This window comes from Protopterus annectens, chromosome 4.part0 (genome assembly GCF_019279795.1).
Source record: "Protopterus annectens isolate FY-2018-M chromosome 4.part0, PAN1.0, whole genome shotgun sequence".
Taxonomy (NCBI): Eukaryota; Metazoa; Chordata; order Ceratodontiformes; family Protopteridae; genus Protopterus; species Protopterus annectens.
Window position 1 is genome coordinate 1,155,443,145 of NC_056733.1, and position 17,866 is coordinate 1,155,461,010.

General features: G+C 43.0%; 1 protein-coding gene across 5 annotated transcripts in view; it reads right to left on the minus strand.

The window, feature by feature from the left end:
• FBXL6 (F-box and leucine rich repeat protein 6) overlaps window positions 1-17,866 on the minus strand; it is a 1,251,928-nt gene that overhangs the window by 922,479 nt on the left and 311,583 nt on the right. For all 5 annotated transcript variants that reach the window (XM_044069116.1, XM_044069120.1, XM_044069115.1 and 2 more), the window contains exon 3: window positions 9,978-10,139. In XM_044069116.1, the coding sequence (XP_043925051.1) occupies window positions 9,978-10,139 (162 nt within the window). The remainder of the gene's footprint in view (window positions 1-9,977; window positions 10,140-17,866) is intronic.

Genomic DNA, 17,866 nt, shown 5'->3' on the forward strand with positions numbered 1-17,866 from the left:
AATCAGAATCCTATAAATAACAGGGTGAGGTGCAGACACTGCCACTGTGGGTGTATCTGTGTTCCCTTGTGCTGTGTGAGGAGGTCCACTGAGAGGGGTAACTTGTGGTGACTGCCCTTTGGACAAATGAAAGAGAAGGGGGAACCAGTGCTGTCTTGGCCAGTAGGGAGTCACCAGCAAGATTTTCAGTGTGTTCTGAATTTTTAGCAGCACCTTTTGAATCAAAGGGAAGGGGGGAGCATACAGAAATTTCCCCTTCCAAGAAATTGAGAAGGCATCTGTTGTCAGTGCTTTGGAGTCTGGTGAATTGGTGCAGAAGCCAGGAAGTTGCCTATTGATGGAGGAGGCAAACAGGTCTATTTGAGGTGGACCTGATCCAGGAAGACATCTTTGTGAAGCATTCATTTGTGGTTGCTTGAGATGGTCCTGCTGAGATAATCTGCCTGGGAGTTGTGGAGGGAGGGGATGTAAACGGCCTGCAGGGTAATCCCCTGTGAGGTGGCCAGTTCCCACACCAGCAGAGATGGTCTGCACAGCAGGTAGAATTTGGTCTTGCCCTGTTTGTTGAAATACCACAGGACAGTGGTGTTGTCCGTGAAAATCTTGAGTGGGCCTTGCTGGATGTAGGGTAAGAAGGCTTGTAGAGCAAGGAGGATTGCCCTCATCTCTCTGACATTGATGTGCTCTAGTTTGTGTGTGTTTGATCAAAAACCCTGCACTTGTCTTTGGCCTAATGTTGCTCCCCAGCCCAGATCTGAAGCATCTGCATGCATAATCTGAGTGGGTGGGGGTGGTTGGAGAGGGAGGCCTGGGTTGTTGGCTACCTGTACCAGCCACCACTGAATCTCCTGTTTGAAACAGGGAAGGAGGGGTACCCTGAACTTCAGGGGATGGAAATGTTGGGTCCAGACTGACCAAAGATACCACTGTAGTTTTGTCATGTGCCGTCTTGCTAAGGGGAGCATGGGTATAGTGGCTACCATGTAACCCAGAAGTCTCAGGTACTGCCTTGCTGTCAGTTCTGATGCTTGGAGGACACAGAGCAGGTGATGTGTCAAGGACACCACCTTGTCTGGTGGCAGGAAGGCCTTAATGAGGTCTGCAAATCCTGCACCCCAGGAAAACAATGTCCTGTGTGGGCTCTAGATGAGATTTTGGGAAATTTATTTGAAATCCTAGAGATTGCAAGAGGGACAGAAGAAAGTACAGTTGTGTACACTTACCATAAATGTAGATGTTCAAGTGTATTCACTGTTGCAGTCATTACATTTGGGTAATCTGCTGGCAGGTTGCCCCCAGTTGGCCTGAATTCCAAATTCTTTCGGTCCTGCGTCGGTTGCTGTCTACTCTTCCATGATGTCAGGGGTATAAAACATGCAGCCGACGCCATTTTCTTTAGTTTTTCTTGCCCCAGATGTCAGGTGCCCCCAAAAAGGTAGCAAAAATATGTATGTATATATATATATATATATATATTTATACATACATATATATATATATATATACACACATACATATATATATATATATATATATATATATATATATATATATAAATACATGCATCAATATAAACTTTACCTTCATCTACAAGCAAATACACCACATAGGTTGTAGAAGTAGAGAAGGAAAGATAAACTCCAGAATGAAAGGGGGATGGGCGGGAGGGTAACCTGGACTGCAACAGTAAATAAACTCGAACATCTACATTTATGGTAAGTGTACACAACTGTACTATGTTCTTCATTTTTCACTGTTGCAGTCATTTCATTTGGGTTGAATCCCAAAGCTATGGATGGGTGGCTGGAGCTAAACAGCATTAGGTGCGGCTATAAGGCCCTGCAGAACTGCAGTGGCAAAGCCTGCCCTGGACTTAGAGAGGCAGATGATAATGCTTTGTAAAGGTGTGAACAGAACTCCAAGTAGCAGCCTCTAGAATGTCTTTGGTTGGTACTCCTCTTAGAAAGGCTGCTGAAGTAGCTGCAGCTCTGGTGGAATGAGACCTAATGCCCTTGGGCACAGGTTTACCATGGTGTAAGTAGCAGAAATGAATGCAGTGGCTTATCCACTTTGAAATAGTCCGCTTTGAAGTAGCCTTTCCTTCTGATCCTGCAGCATATGCCACTAGTAATTGCTCAGTTTTTCTTAGAGCTTTAGTCCTGCTCAAGTAGAATCTTAGCTGTCTGTGTACGTCCAAGGAATGCAGAATTCTCTCACCCTTGTTCTGGGGATTTGGATAAAAGGTTGGCAGATGAATAGTTTGGTTAAGAGCCACACTGGAAACCACCTTAGGCATAAATGTAGGATTTGTCCTCAGAGACATTCTGTCTGGGTAAAATATGATAAAAGGCTCTACAGCCATGAGGGCCTGTAGCTCTGAAACTCTTCTTGCTGAAGTAATTGCTAGTAGCAGAGCTATTTTCCATGATAAGAACTTTATATCAGCGGTAGCAGCTGGTTCAAATGGAGGCAGAGTGAGCTTTTCCAACACATAATTGAGATCCCATGCAGGTATTGGTGATCTTCTAGGAGGCCTTCAATTTTTGGCTCCTCTAAGATACTGCTCAAGTAAAGGATGAGAAAAGATTGGTGGCTCTGTATTGTAATGAGCCGAAATGGCAGAGGCATGGATTTTAATTGATGAGAAAGATAGACCTTTGTCAAGCATCTCAGTTAAGTATTGTAATATCTGAGGAATATTTGGTTCTGTTGTATCAATTCCTTGTGCTTGATTCCAAGCACAGAATGTTTTCCATTTATCAGCATAAGATTTTCTAGTACTAGGCCTTCTGGTTTCCAAAATGACATCCACCACAGCTTTACTGAGAGGTGTTGTTTGTATAACTACATCAGCAGCCATGCTGCCAGGTTCAGTGTCTGGAGTTGATTGTGCAGGATCTGATTGTTTTGCTGGAACAGTAGTTGAGGTCTTTGAGGTAAGGTCTAAGCTGGATATTGAGACAAGTTCCTTAGGATTGGGTACCAGTATTGGCAGGGCCAGTCCAGGGCAATTAGTATCATCTTTGGTTTCTCTTGTCTGACTTTTAGGAGGACCTTGGGAAGAAGAGGCAGAGGAGGAAAGGCGTAAACTGATAGGTTTTTCCAACTGAAGGATAGGGCGTCCACTTTCCATGCTTGTCTGTGATAAGTCCTTGTGCATAATCTTTTCAATTGATAATTTTGAGGAGAGACAAATAGATGTATGTCTGGGCTCCCCCATTTCCTTGTTATCATGCTGAAGACTTGTGGATCTAGTTTCCACTTGTGAGGATCCATAAGGTTTCTGCTTAAATCGTCTGCCAGAGTATTTTGCTTTCCTGGCAAGAACTGAGCTTGAAGATGTATTTGGTAAGTCAAAGCTGTGTCCCACAGTGCCATGGCTAATCTGCAAAGGGGGTATGAGTGTGTGCTCCCCTGCTTGTTTATATACCACATGACCGTGGTGTTGTCCATCTTTATCAGTAATTGTCCTGGATGAAGTAAGTCCTTGAAGGCTGTTAGGGCATTTTGAACAGCTAGCATCTCTTTCTGGTTGATTATGTAGATGCATTTGTTTTGGGGTCCATATGCCCTGAATGCATCTTCCCGCCATGTGGGCCCCCCAGGCATAATCTGCTGCGTCTGTTGTTAAGGTTTGGCTGGCAGGGGGTAGAGTAAAGGTCCGTCCCATTTTTGGTGACATGCCTTTGCCCACAATAGAAACTCCTGTTGTAGGCAGGGAATGAGAGGAATCATTGTTTCCAGACTGTGACAATGTTGACTCCATAAACTTTTTAGGTACCATTGAAGTTTCCTCATATGCAGTCTTGCATATGGAATCAGTAGGATGCAGGATGCCATGAAGCCCAAAGCCTGCAGAATTTGTCTTGCAGATAACTGGGTTTTTGTTGTCATCAGTTTGAAGTAAGTAGTCAGTTGCCTTTGCTTATCTGGCGTAGCCATCTGGGCAGTTGTATTCAAGCTTGCACCCAGGAATGTTATCTTTTGAGAGGGTACCAGTTGTGATTTCTTTTCGTTTGTTGTGTACCCTAGGCATGTTAGAAGCCTTTTCACAAACGCCAGGTGTTGTAGAAGAATGTCCTTGTTCTCTGCTTGAATGAGACAGTCGTCCAAGTAAGGATATATTTGAATACTTCTTTGTCTGCAAAATGCAATTACTGGTGCCAGCTACTTTGTAAAGACCCTGGGCGCAGTAGATATGCCAAAGGGCAGTGCAGAGAATTAGTAATGCATTAAGCCAGCCTTGAATCTGAGGTATCTTCTGCAAGATTGTCTTATTGGGGCAAGCAGGTATGCCTCTTTTAGGTCTAATGTCACCAGCCAAGCATTCTGGCCCAGCATTGGGCAGAAGCTGCTGCAAAGTCAGCATTTTGAATTTTGGAATGTCCAGGTATGTGTTCAAAATTGATAAATCCAGTATTGGCCGCCAGGCCTTGTCCTTTCTGGGTACCAAGAACAGTCTTGAGTAAAAACCTTGTCCTTTTTCCTGTTCTGGTACTGGTAGAATGGCCCCCATAACCATGAGGGACGTAACCTGTTTCTGTGCCTCTGTCCATTGATTTTTTGGCAGATCTGGCCAACCGTTTGCCATTGGCAGAGTATGGAAATGGAATCTGTATCCCTGTGATACTATGTTTAGCACCCATTTGTCCTGGGTTATTAACTGCCAATTTTGAGCAAAAAGTGCTAATTTTCCCCCTAAGGGTGCTGCCAAAAGATAAGTGCTTGGTGCAGGTAGAGGGAAGTCATTGGGACTGTTTTCTGTAGGTTTGTGCTTTATCTCCTCCAGATTTGGAGGTAGAAGTGCCCCATTGCTTTGACCTGCATGAATCTTGCACCTGGTATCTGGAACCCTTAGGGCATCTGGATTTGCCCTTTTGAGCTCTGTCTGACACAGGAAAGGACCACGTTTTTGTAGGCCAGTGTCTACTGAATCTTGGTGGCTGCACTTGTAAGAAGTCTTTTACAGTTTGCATAGACTTAGCTTTGTCTTCCATTTTCTTTAAAACCTCTTCTGCTTTAATACCAAACAGAGTATCATGCTGTAAAGGTGCATCTAGCAATTTAGCTTTAACATGATCAGGCAAATTTTGTTCCTTTAGCCAGGCATGCCTCCTAATCACAGATCCAGTAACTGCAGCCCTGCAGGAGGCCTCTAAGGAATTAGAACCACATTGCAAAGTATGCTTTCCAACCTGTTCAGCTGCATGCAATAATTCCTGCAATTCTTTATTTTCTGCACATTCAGAAGTCAACATCATTTTCTGTTTCAGCAATCCCATAAATATGAAATTGACAGTTTAAGGCCCTAATTGCCAAGGTTGCAGATGTATAAACCTTTTTCCCCATCTATCCAGTGCCCTTGAATCTCTGTCAGAGGGGGTAGGATTTTTTGCTGTTGAGGCCTTAACTCCCTTTGGACCCTGTGAAATAGTTTCAGGATCAGCAGCAGGGTTTCTAAATAAAAACTGATGTGAGTCAGGGACCCTGTAATATCTGTCAGGCTTGCTGGGAGCCGGAGGTAAGGAGTTAGGGGTCAAGCTTGACTCTGAAAACACATCATCCACAATGTCTAAAACAGGGGATATGGCTAAAGGCCTGTGCTGAGGGAGGAGGAGGAAATCCTTGAGCCTCTTTTTTGATTCTGAGAAATCTTGACTCTCCCAGTGAAAATGCTCCCTCAAAGTATGCAAGGTTTCTCCAAATAAATAAACCTCAGGAGGTGATGCAGATGGTATAGACTCCTCTGCATCTGAATCCTCATAGGGAGGTACAGATGATTCCTGATCAGAAGAGAAATCAGAAGAAATAGAAACCTGATCTGAAGATTCATAATCAGTGTCTTGCCTAGGCCTCTTATCTGGAGGGGGATGGGTATGCCTGATCAAGGTAATAAGGTTTTCAGCCATTTTGATCATCTGTTTTTTAGGCACAGAGGCCTATGCACGTGGCTCATGCGTCGTTTTTTTAGTTTTAGAAGTTGCTTTTGTCTTTGGTTTTCCAGCTGTCATTGGTTTGATATACAAATGTTGAGGCCTGAATACACCCTCAGAAGCCGGTGCCTGCTCAGCAGCTCCGGACCCATCTGAGGGAGATACATCCGTCGGTCCAATACTTTGAGTATCTCGTGGCATGCCGGACTCCACATGGGTGTCGGTAGGAGCCTGCAACTCGAAAGTAGCGGGTATCAGGGGCTGCGAAAGCGCCTCACTGAGTACCGGCAAACCGGCGACTGGCTTAGGAGAAGCTTCGTCGATTTTGGACCTCAACTGTCTCTCTCTGTCCTTTTCTTTGCGTTTTTTTATGTACTCCGGTAGTCGGATTGCTATCCGACGACATTTCTTGGTAGTTAAATCTGTTTCCAAAATACTTTGAGGCAAAAATATACAAACGCTTAACAGTGCGTTGGTTAAATCTAGCACAAAACCGACAGCCAGGCACGTTGTGTTTAGGGCCTAGGCAAGGAATACAGTATAAATGGAAATCCTTATGAGGTATTTGCTTCACACAAGTAATACAATTATTAACTTTTTCTGACGTCGGTATAGAGCAAGAAAAAAGTTTCCCCAATGGGGTACTTAGCTTTAGTGAAGACTTCGGTTCTGAAACTCAGGCTCGAATATTTCAGTGGTCGGCCGACCAGCACTTGCTAAATGCTTCTGCTTTGGGCACCGCGCACAAGAAAGACTAAAGAAAATGGTGTCGGCTGCATGTTTTATACCCCTGACGACCTGACGTCATGGAAGAGGAGACAGCAACCAATGCAGGACCCAAGACTTTGGAATTCAGGCTGACTGAGGGCAACCTGCCAGCAGATTACCCAAATGTAATGACTGCAACAGTGAAACACGAAGAACATCCTGAGTGTGAAGGAGGGTCTTCTGATTGTCAGCCTGAATTAGCAGGCTGTCTAGGTAGGGGAATATCTGGATACCCTTTGTCCTGCAATAAGCGATGACTGGAGCGAGACATTTTGTGAATACCCTGGGTGCAGTGGAAAGCCCAAAGGGCAAGGCACAAAACTGAAAATGGGATGAGTCTGCCAAAAACCTCAGGTACTTCCTGAATGCAGTCTTTATTGGGATGTGCAGATAAGCATCCTTTATATCTAGGGTTGCCATGAACCCTTGAGGCAGGAGCAGGGGTAAGAGGTTGGGGAGAGTGAGCATCCTGATGGCAGAGACCTTTAGGAAAGGGTTGAGATGCGAGAGATCTAGTATAGGTCTTGATGGTCCATCCTTTCTGTGAACTAGAAAAATTCTGGAGTAAAATCCTCTTCCTTTTGTTTCCAGAGGCACTGGTTCTATGGTGCCTTGAATCAGTACAGGTTGCAGGAGGGGTAGCTGACTGGTGGGGGGCTGTGGAGTGCCCATTCTTACTGAGGGGGTAATCCAGGTCATAAAGTAACCGTTCTGGATGGTGGAAAGAACCCATTTGTCTGAAGTAATGTGGGACCATACAGGGAGACAGTGAGGGAGACAGGGGTAGGAGGGGTGGGTAGTGAGGTTGGCAGGTAGTCAGACACTACCTGCCCTATCTTGAAAGGGAGGCCTCTGGCTGGTGAAGCTCTACCCAAAGGGGGCTGGTTTCTAGGAGGTCTCCTGGGCCTGGAGAGAGCCATAGGGCGAGAAGGTTTCCTGATTAATTGCGTTTTGGCAGGGTAGTTCCTATGGAACTTAAGAATGGATGAAACTAGCAGGTGTTTGAGGTCCTGCATTTCTTTGCCTTTTTGCTGTAGAGACTTGAAGAGGTCAGTTACTTTGGTGCCAAAAAAGGCAGAATGATCTAAAGGGGCATCAGTAAGCTTAGTCCTGAAGTCGTCAGGGAGGGACTGAAGACGTAGCCAAGAGTATCTCCTTAAAGCAGAAGCTGATGCAGCTGACCTAGCGGAGGGCTTCAGCTGTATCATAATTGCACTTTATTCATCTGAGAGGTGAGAGCTAGTAGGGAGGACAGGGATGCTTTGGCTGCATAGTCTGAGATGTCAACCATTTCCTTAGTGGCTTTATCCAGCAGAGCTAAGGAGTACTTGGCCATGTAAGTCTGGTAATTTGTGGCCCTGAAAGACAGGGTGGCCGAAGTGTAGATTTTCTTCCCAAGGCATTCTATTGTCTTGCTGTCCTTGTCAGCTGGAAGAATGGTTGTAGTGGGAAGAAGTTTGGAAGCCCTATCAGTGGAAATGGAGATAGTGGCTGGGTCAGCTGGAGGGCACTTAAGGAGAAATTTCTTTGATTCTGGGACCTTATACAATCTGCAGCCCTGCGTGGGGGCTGGAGGTAGGAAGTCAGGGTTGAGGGATGCTGAGGAAAAAGCATCCAGAAAAAACAGAAGAATAGGAGGGAGAGGAGAAGGACTGGGAGAGTCCATCTGTATGAAGTCATAGACCCTCTTCTGCACCTCAGTCATGTCAGAGGATTCCCACAAAGTGGTCTTTCATTTTGCAGATTGTTTCCGCGAAGGTTAAATCCTCAACTGGGGAATTAGGCTCAACGGACTCTTCCTCAGGTGATCCATATCCCAGGGGAGAGGAGATCTGTGAGGAGTAGGAGAGGGAGCCCTCTGAGGAGGAGTCAGAAAGTTCTTCTTCGTCTCTCCTTACAGTATCTGAAGTTTGAGGCCTAGGAGTTAAGTTAAGAGAGGAGGGACAATACTAGGGATTCCTACCGATCTAGAATGTAGGGCCATGAAGGCAATGTATATGCTTTGGCTGAAAGCTTGCCAATCTGGCATACTTTCAGGCGGTGGAGAGAGATGTTTGGTCTTTTGTTTTTTCTTAAGAGGCCTAGCTACTGTCTGGCTAGGAGAAGGCCCTGAGTTTGAAGAAGGGATGGGATTGGCAGAATCCGATGGGCCCACAGAGAGCGATGCCCCCCCCGGCATCTGAAGCAGATGCTGGTAAAGTCTCTACGGACATGCCATCTGCTCAGGATTATCGGCTTCCTCATAGGTACCTGCTTTAGCCTGTCTGGCAGAAGCCGATTCCTCTGCCAGGCCGATGTCGGCCACAGGCTGAGGTCGGGCAGTAGAGGTGCAGCAGAAGAGCTAGGCCACATGGATTTGGCCCTCTTCTTAGGCAGTTCTAACTGGGCGATGGATGTGCCTTCCACCCCTGACGCAAGTTGCTTTAACCGCTAGTTTTCTAGATAAAGGTTCAGAGCATGCAAATGGCGACGTAAGGTCTTAGGGACGAACACCTGACCAATAGGGCAGTTCTCGTGGTCATGTTCCTTACCCAAACAAAAAAGGCACTGATCATGGATGTCTTTGTGGGGAATCTGCCGGCCACACTTACACTTGCTCCTTCCGGATGACATGAACAAACTATAGGTAAATTAAAAGGGCTGATAGGATCCCCAACAGGGTACTTATCTGATTATTTCTAATCTGACATCAGCGAGTAGCAGGAACACCTGGCGTATAACTGGCGGCTGAAAGGTTCTGAGGGCTGGTGCGTGCAGATGTCACTTTTATGGCCCAAGTTCCTGCAGCCATGTCAGACGCCCAATGCACCCTGAGGGACTGAAAAACTTTGGAATACTGGCCGGACGTATGTGAAAGGAAGGAGGGTAAACCCACATGTAGAATACTGCAACAGTAGAATAGAGGGACATCTTTCCTTAGACATAGGGTACTGTGTGATATATAAGTGGTGGGATCTTATAATGCACTCCAAGCATAAAGGCTAAACCCATCTTGCACAGCAAAGCACACCATGAGGATTTGTTTCATAGAAAGATATAACTAGATGGAGTGGAATTGTTGTCAGGGTAGTATAGCTTTTACAGGAACATGTTTAGATGTGTTATTGTTTGTTGTTGATTAGCTGACTTGTTTTACCAACTTTAGCAGTGCACACACACTGCAAAAAATGTTAAAACTGATATGAGAAAGCTAGTCTAGGACACTTGTGCCAGGTATCCAAAAAACTACGATACAACCCTTCACGTTAACAGCACTCCTTCACTGCCTCCACCTACCTGTTCAGAGTCAGCCATTCAATGGTGTTACGAATTCTCCTTTCTGTGGAAGGCTGTTGTTTCTTCTGGCCAGGTTGAATCCAACAGTGTCCAATTGTGACTCTGTTCCATAATCTGGGGTTGGCAGCAGCACCACACCATAACTGGCAAACACAAGATACCCTACAACCAGAGGGAATTAAATGATGGTCATTATCTGTATGCAAGCAAAACACCTAAAAGCTCATTAAAACAAATGTTCCCATATGCAAAATGACAGACTCAATCTTGCAGGACTTGATACATTGAAAAATACATGAAAGTTCAGTCCTTGCCATTACAATAGATCTAGTAGTGGAGGCTTGCTCTCAGTATCTGAAAGACTAATACCACCAAATGTTAGAACCACTCTGAAGCTAAAACATTCGCCAGCTGCCACAGACAGTGTCATTGTCCCATTATACATCCCGGGGCTAAAACTCTCCAAACCTGAGGTGAGTTACACAAAGCCTTAAAATGCCTATGGCTGTGGGTCTAAACTTATTACACCAGAGGCACGGAAAGAAGGGAGGATATATTATGAAGAACCAGCTCCACCTGATCTATTACTATGCTAAGTGCGTGACTTATACATCTGGTAGGAAGGCGTTCAGCTTCAATGACAACAAAATAGAGTCCAAAGCTAATCCTCCTGGGCACGCTCCCTTAAAGGGAAAACTGCTTTTATAACTGTGGCCCCAAAGGAAGATCTTGACCTGTATAACACATGCAATTTACAGGATCTTGCAAATGCGTTGAGAGAAAACAAAAGTATCTGCTGCATAAAATATCACTCAGGGCTACATAAAAAAGCTAAAAAGATGCAATAACTGGTAGAATGAGCCTTTCAAATTGAAGAAAGACACTTACTGTACCTAACACAGCAAAACTGCATTTAGTGAGCCGTTTAGCTACAGGAACTTTAAAGACTTTTTTGTTTTTTAAACACACTTTCATTAAATTACAAATAAAAAGACATACATACACATACATTAATAGAAAAGAAAGCAAACCAGTGATATTTCTCATGGTTTTCATGCAGTACACATGTATGTATTCTTTTTAAAAGAAATCATTCACTCCAATGTAATTTGCTCAGCTCCTGACATTCCTTAAACCTCACTCCTCTTCCTGAACATTATACTGCATGTATTGTTCTCACAAATTCCATTTATTTCTATACAGTTTGTTTTTCCTTTTTCTAAAGATCTCACCTCCATTCATTTTATCTCCTTTAAAACATTCAATACTTCAGTTACAGCTGGTTTGCATTCTGATTTCCATTTTCTAGTAATTGCTTATTTTGGCAGTCACCCAATAATATTAAACTTAATGAGGCCTTACTATGTCTAGGCAGTTCAGATCCTGTGCCACAAATCAAAAGAATAATTTTCTTAATTATAACCATTTGCTTCCCCAACATTTAAGTACTCTATGGAGAGTTTTTAAATGTGCCAACTCATTACACTCCCAAAAAACATGTTCCCAATTACCTCTCTTTCACATCACACCTCATTTGCTGTCTACCTCATAAAAGGTCAGTAAATTCTGCTTGAGGTATAAGAATGCCTATGCAAACACTCCCAATCAAAAATCCTAAACTTTCTAGATTTTATTGTATATTTGAGAGTTATACAGATGTCTTCCCATTGTTTCTTTGTAAACAGCCTTTCCAGTTTCTCTTACCATAGGTTCATAGGCTAATGGCCCTATAGTCCTTACAAACCTAGTCATATTTATCCTAAGTTGTCCCAATTGTTGGTTGTTAGATGAGTGAAGTTTGCAGAGTAAGGGTCTATGGTAGTTATTAAGAACTTCCTATGTCCAGAAAGGACATGGGCACCACTCCAGCAGTGAATCTGTGGTCACTCATCCATTGATTTAGGTTGTGTTTGAAGATGGTCAGGCAGTCTCTCCAGAATGACCTGTTCATGTTAGAGGCAAGGGTTAAGATCCCTGGAGCGAGTGACCTTCATGCAATTTGATTTACGAATGTGCAGCGTTTCCATCAGGCTGGGTCAGAGACTGCCATGTAAGCCAGGCACAAGTCACCTCTTAACCAACCTGTAGGAGACAGAATACAGTGACAGGGCTTTCAAACTTTCCACGCAAGATCTGTTTTATATACCATGTAATTTCTTGGTGAGAAACCTCTGTGGTCTCTCCAATTGCTGCAGGTGTATGGTGAGGAACATGCAAAAGGGAGCACTGTATTCAATTATTGGTCTGATAATGGCAAACTATAATAAAATTATAACATCCTTAGATACAGATGCAATGCTTTTACTTAGAAGATGTGACACAGGATTTCCTCACTACTGTGGATATGTGGTGGTCAAAGTTCAGGCTGCTATCAATCTGAGTACCCAGATCATGTACCACTGGGTCTACACGGGGGGGGGGGGTGCTGTCTATAATGCAATTAGCAGTGATGTCACCTTTCCCAAAGGGAATAATATAGCAATAACCCACGCCTGGGTGTGGGTCATGCTGGATTTACTCATGGTTGGCGTGGTTTGGTCACGAGGACGAAGCCCGAGGGACCAAACAAAGCCAACCGTGGGTAAATCCAGCATTACCCACACCCAGAAGTGGGTTATTATTATATAATGACATTATTTAAGAAAAAAATAATAATTTTCTTAAATAATGGCATTGTATAATGCCTCCTTGCTGCCCTTCCGCAGCTGCCTGGTATTCTGCGGCAGTTCTGATGTACTGCGCATGCGTATGCCTACGCAGTACATCAGAGCTGTGGGCAAAAGCAATGGAGAAACCAAGATCTCCGTTGCTTTTTTTAAAGCTGTCTCGCTAGTTTTGCTATGTTAAATGGGTTTAACACAGCGAGACAGCTTTAAAAAAAGCAACGGAGCCATTGCTTTTTTTAAAGCTGTCTTCCTATGTTAAACCCATTTAACATAGCAAAATAGTTTGTAAAAAGCAACGGAGAAAGCAAGATTTCCGTTGCTTTTTACGAACTGTCTCGCTATGTTAAACTCGTTTAACATAGCGAGACAGCATTAAAAAAAGCAACTGAGAATGTCAGTTGCTTTTTTTAATGCTGTCTCGCTATGTTAAACTCATTTAACATAGAGAGACAGTGTGAAGCAACGGAGCTCTTGCGTTCTCTGTTGCTGTAAAAAAAAAAAAAAAAAAAAGTTATAGTAATGGAAAAAGTCCGGGCGACCGGACCTTTTTCCATTACTATAACTCTAATTCACAACGTGCACGTTTTTTGAATATTAATGGGGGGTCGTTGTATAATAATGCATATTTTTGCATTTAGCTTTAATCCATGGCTTTAGCCAGTCTTTTCTATCCTCCTCTGATGAACGGTTTTAGTTATTATGCAGTATTTTTGTGCCCTACTAATTATCCCTTTTTTAACAGCAGGCTTTTATTCTAGACAACTAGAAACTCTACCACAGCTGGTCTTTCACTTAGCACTCCCTTATCCCTTTAGCTTTGTCTACACTCTGATATTAATCTCTGGTGGGGAAGGCAATTTCTAACCAGCAGTCCAAACTTCTCTTTGCCTTCATCTTATTCTTTTGCCTTTTCTTCTCTACTGATTTTGCTTCCAACACCTTGGTTCTTTTGCTAATTTTCTCCAGTAAATTCCAGCCCTATAAACAAACTATACAACAGAAGGAAGAAACTGTTGCAAAAAAAGAGGAAAATCCCAGGATGCAAAAAAACTCCCTCACCAGCCTCAGTAAGAAACTGAGATCCCTCATAAAATCCTCAAAAGCTAGTTACGAAAATAAAATTGCCAAAGATTCCAAAGACAACCACAAGGCATTCTATAGATGTCAAGAATCTAAATGGCAATGCTCAGATCTGCTCTGAGCTACAACAGAATGGCATTAAATATACTGATCCCAAGGATATTGCCAATATCCTGGCAGATCGATTTAGTGCCAATTTCACCCCCCTCTCACCCCCTAAAGGGCCCATCTCAATACCAAAAGATTGCCAAATTCCGATAATCACAGCCACAGAGGTAGAAATAGCACTCTCCAAAGCTAAGAATACAGCATCCATGGGACCAGATGACATCCCAGGCTGTGTACTACATGAACTACAAAATGAACTGGCACCCCACCTAAGTGTCCTGTTTAATCATAGCAGCACCTCAGGCTTCATACCCACTGAGTGACGCACAGCTACAGTTATCCCGCTCCACAAGGGAGGATCCGCCTTGGATCCCGGGAACTACTGTCCCATCAGTCTGACAAGCCTGATCTGCAAGGGCATGGAACGCATTATCATGGAACTTATAAACAAAGACATTGACAACCTTCAAACACTGGACCCCACCCAGTTTGGGTTTGTGAAGGGCCGATCTTGTCTCCTGAATCTGACTGACTTCTTCGAATCAGTCTCCAGAGCTGTGGACGAGGGTAAGGTGGTCCACACAGCCTATCTGGACCTCGGCAAGGCCTTCGATAACATCCCCCACTCTGGAATCATAGATAAACTTACTAAGCTGGGCATAAATCCCTACATCACTTGATGGGTTGCCAACTGGCTTACTGACAGAACCCAAACTGTAAAAGTAGCAGACAGTCTGGGTCCAGCTCCAGACAAGTGGAGTACCTCATGGTTCAGTCCTGGGACCAGTCTTGTTTGGCATTTACTTCTCTGAAGTACAAGCCAACACTAAGGGACTCTGGCTAACAAAGTTTGCAGATGACTGCAAACTGGGAGCCATTATAGAATCCCAAAATAATGTGGATATTCTACAAAAGGGCCTTACAGAAACAGATGCCTGGTGCCAGAGCCATGGGCTCAAGCTTAACGCCAAGAAATGTATAGTTATCCCCTTTGGAGAAAAACATGTACCCATGAACTACCACATAGGAGGCTGGGCACTAAACATCGAAAGTGTGATGAGAGACTTAGGGACACAAGTGGACAGTGGTCTCACTTTCGATAACCACATCGCCACAACAGTCAGGAAATCCTTCTATGTGGCACACCTCATCACTAAGGGCTTTTCATCCAGAAAAAAAGAGGTCATTGTCCTACTGTACTCATCCCTCATTAGACCCATTATAGAGTATAATGCCCCATTTGGTATGTACCTCACAAGACATCTGCAACAGCTGGAAAGGCCACAGAAATACCTCACTAAAAGAATCACAGGCCTAAAGCAGATGCCATATGCTGACCATCTAAAAAAACTCCAGCTATACTCTGTGGCATATCGTCTACTCAGAGGCGATCTCTGCTTAACATACAAGGCCATGTCAAACCCTGAGCTGTTGGACATGATCCACTTAAAGAAATCCCAATCCCTCAGAGCCACACGCTCGAGGGATCTAAACCTTATCACAATGAACAAAACATGCTGGAGGGATAGGTTCCTGTCCCACAGACTCCCCATACTCTGGAATAGACTGCCCATACATGTCAAGCAGAGCGCCTCATTGGCCCTCTTCAAAAGGAACCTTGATGATTGGATGGGATATAGGAAATTCACCCCGGGGATCATGTCAGTCGCACTGCTAGACAGGGGCCCAGAGAAGTAAATATTGTGGGAAGAAATTTCCAGGGAATTGTTATGGCTAGACTTGCATAGGCCTTAGGGCGGATAGCCTAGTACCAACCTATGAACTCTTTTTACCTATTTTTATACTGCTACTTTCAGCCAACCCTATTGGCAAGACATCTATTCTCTGTTCCTATGTTGGCTTAGTTCTTAGAATATTTTCTATTAATTTATAAATACAATATACTGTATGATTGCTTTTATTCTCCTTAAAGACCTGCATCCAAAATTCAACTCTTCTCATATCTGAATCCCCCAGTTTCATCATCACACCTTTCCACTGATTTATAATCTATTCAAGGAGACTGTCCTTCAAAGGAATTTGTCTCCCATAGGCACACTCGTTTAAGATCTTTTCCAGGGACATCTTTGGCCTGGGAAAGATTGCCTGAATCTATAAAAGAATCTCCAAACACAATTAAATGAACTGTGTGTGCAATTATCAGCTAAAGGACATTAAAAAGTTTTCCCACACTAAGTACTTATGATTCTGATTGGAAAGTTACTTAGAAACAGCCGATGGACTGAAGACTTCTTTCAGGAAAAAGAATTCATGGGGTTGTGGACTGTTCTCCCTTCCCTATTGAGCATCTTACTGACATCTTCAATTTGGGGAAACCAGCTCTGCTCTGGGGAAATCCAAAGTTCTGGAAGACAGACCAGAAAAAAAAGCATCAGCCTGAGTGAGGCTAATTCCCCAAGTATAATTAATGAGTGTCTGTTCTTTTAATCATAGGCAGTCTTAGCAAATGACCACTTGTTGAAATTCCCTTTTCAAAAGAACCCATACTGACTTTAAGTGTTTCTGTCAACAGTGCTCATGGGCAGTATGCACAATCCAAGTGTGTTAGTTTTGTAATGGCCAAGAAGTGGCACAGCTCATACAAATGTGCATATTCATCATAACGGAAGTCTGTAGCTATTAACAGGGCTAAAAGTTTTCAAAACACATTGCAATATCTATACATTACAAAAATTGTTTCAAATGTGCTTCAGACTGTGTACATCAGACAGACATTTACAAAAATGTGTAAGTTTGTATAGCCATAAGTAAGAGAAAGCATATTTCACATTCTTTGGTCAGAAAATAGTAAGAATTGTTTCCAAAAATGGGAAATAACTGGCCGAATAAAGACAACTACTGTGTGAGATTAGGTGGTATGTGGGATGTTTGACCAAGTAGTATCAAATGGAAAGAAGGAAAGGAACTAACTGGTCAAAACATAAAAGATGGATGAATACTTAAGAATTACTGGCTGTAGAACATTTGGCAAAATAACAGGAAATGCGTGTAGGGATGGAAGGTAAATGAAGGAGATGGAAGGATAGTTAAGATGATTAAGTGACATCTAGTTGACAGAGTGAGGTAAAGTAGATAAAAGATCGTGGATGGCACTTGAAGCCTGCAGTGTGAAATCCATTTGACAGAGTGGTGCCTACATACTGGTCTGATGTATGTGCACTTTTCAATAAGTCCTCTACATATACATGTACAGATATGTATTTTCTTATGCATACATATGTTAGGTGTGCAGGACAAATATTTATGCAAGACAGTATCCCACGATACAATTTATTTGAATTTACATTTTATTTCTTACCACTGTTTGTAGGAAGGAAGGGATGGCTCGTAGACAAGAAGATTTACTTTGATTTATATTTTGTTTTACGTTTAATTTTCACTGTTAGTTGTTATCAAGAGATAGGTTTTAGACAGGCAAACTCTAGCCGTCCCAAGAGGACTAGTCAGGTATAAATTCACACATAGTGGAGAGAGAATAATTCAGAGCTTATCTACAGAAACCTGTCTTGGTTTGTGATTTCTTGATCTGTACTGTTAAAAAGTGGCACTTTGTGCGACTTCACAGCCTGTACAGTCAGAGCAATATAGTTTGGGCGATTTTCCCCACAGAAGTTGATTTAAGTTGTCTTTGAATTATGTGGTAACAGACTTTGATTATTCTTTTCTTTTAGAATTTATTATTCATTTGCTGCTGAATATGGATTCCTGAAATGAGTATGTCATTAATAATTTGCTAAAGCACTAATATCTTGGATGGTGTAATAAATGCTACATATATTTAAAGATAACACTTGTGATCTGTGTTCCTCATGTCAAATTTTGGATGATTTTCTTACCATTGTTAGTAATAAATCTAGACTTACTGGTGATGATTGCAATTGGCACAGCTTGGAGTACTGTTGTTATATACATTAATGACTAGACTGATGGGATATTAATAATATTAGGCTAAGAGCAAATGGAACACATTTAGGAAAGGTCTATGTTCTGTAGATATAATTCAACCCCTATGAA